This window comes from Plasmodium gonderi (genome assembly GCF_002157705.1).
Source record: "Plasmodium gonderi DNA, contig: Pgo-contig_170, whole genome shotgun sequence".
In the NCBI taxonomy this organism is placed as follows: domain Eukaryota; phylum Apicomplexa; class Aconoidasida; order Haemosporida; family Plasmodiidae; genus Plasmodium; species Plasmodium gonderi.
In genome coordinates, this window is record NW_021629089.1 from 3953 (window position 1) to 5800 (window position 1848).

At 22.5% G+C, this 1848-nt stretch overlaps 1 protein-coding gene across 1 annotated transcript; it reads right to left on the bottom strand.

The window, feature by feature from the left end:
• Positions 1-542: 542 nt before the first annotated feature.
• PGO_001635 (variable surface protein) lies at positions 543-1644 on the bottom strand (the record flags this gene model as incomplete). Its single annotated transcript, XM_028690983.1, has 3 exons — positions 543-698; positions 822-1496; positions 1597-1644. 3 exons carry the CDS (start codon positions 1642-1644, stop codon positions 543-545), a joined length of 879 nt encoding a protein of 292 aa, XP_028546784.1.
• Positions 1645-1848: the final 204 nt, after the last annotated feature.

Consider the following 1848-nt stretch of genomic DNA (forward strand, 5'->3'; position numbering starts at 1 on the left):
GTGATATCATTAGTAGTGAAAAATATTACAAAGGAATAAAAAAATATATTATTAGAAGTTAATTATGAATATGTATATAATAATAATAGAGAACTGCTTTAATAATATTATATTGTTATATGTCATAATATTTTTAGAATATATTTGTATTGTATTCAATTTTTATAACAATTTGCACGTTTCATAATTATTATTGTATTAGTCAATGAGGCGCATTATTATTCTATCTATAAAATACTAAATTATAACTTAATCTCAAATTATATATTCACAACACTGCATAATAGAGAAAGTACTAAATTTATTCGTAGTACTTTTATTTACTCTTTATATGCCTAGGTATTAATATTTTAATAATTATTATTATGAAACACTATGTATTATGTGGATAATATTCTACATGAATTTTATTTATTATATCATAAGGATTATTTCTTTTTTATGTATTTTCTTGAGAGATGCACGTATTATGCAATTTATAAAAATTCTTTTATGAATTTTTGAAAATGCATTTTCTTCGAATTATATACATATTAGTAATATTAGGATTGATTATACAGCATATCATAGATCCTACTGTTGAAAATATTTGTGGGTACTTCGATTGGTTTCATTGTATTCCTTATATTAGAAATATTATCAAGCTTTTTTCTTATCCATTTTATTCTTTGGCGCAATAATGAACCATATGAAGTATACTAATACAAGTAAAATGAATTAGGAGTTAATTATGTAATTTCAATATGACGAATGCTTTTTTTTAAGCTATTAGGAAACAGAATTTAATATTCTCTATAAATACAAAAAATACAATAATTAACCTTAAACAAAAATAATAAGAAAAACAATATTAATAGCGTTATAATTATTGTAGTTGCAATAGTATTTAAAATATTTGATCGACAAGAGCATTCTATTTCTTGTATATTATTTTTTTTAGTTGATGATTTTTGTGATTCAGCCATGTCACAAACTCTTTGCACTATTGGTGTTGGATTTTCATTTATAATTTTTTTTAATATATCGCAATATTCCCTGTTATCCTGAGATACATCATGTGTTTGTATGTTTTTAACGCATTTATAGGTATTATATAAAAATATAAGATCTTCCAATTGTTCGTTTTTTAATTTATTCATATAATCAGTACAATATGATGTTGTAGGACCATAAATATGGACAAATTTGTTTATCAATGTTTTGTAAATCTCTACTGTATCGTTACTGCAATTATGTTTTTTCATAATATGATACAACCAATAAAGGAAATATCTACATCCTGCTTCTCTATAATTAGCATAATTTCCTGAAAAATACATATCAAAAAAATATGAAAAAGATTTGGGGCATATTTCATTAATAAATACGGTTTCATTGTTGCCTTTATATACATCCTTCATAGAAGAACAATAGCTATTGTAGGTAGTTCCATAATCGTCTCTGTTTTTGTTCTGTATGCATTCCTCCCAATAAGAAAATTCATGTAGAAATCTATACTAATATTAAGAGAAAAAAGAGTAAGATTACATAAATTATATTATGCTAAAAATATTTTTATTATATTTATAGGAAATGTAATATACGTAATTATATAACTCTGTAACGCATATCGTTATAATTCAAGCGTACAATATTATCTTCCATTTTATATAATATTATATTATAGAGAACATGCTCATATAAGCATATGAAATATGTGAACATACAAAAATAGATTTTTAAAAATAAAGACACATCAAATGATGAAATTGAATGTCACACTTTCTTATATTAATTGATCTAATGCTATATTATCATTTATTCGCTTCAAAATTAATTATGATTCTTCTTAAAATATAATATAAATGA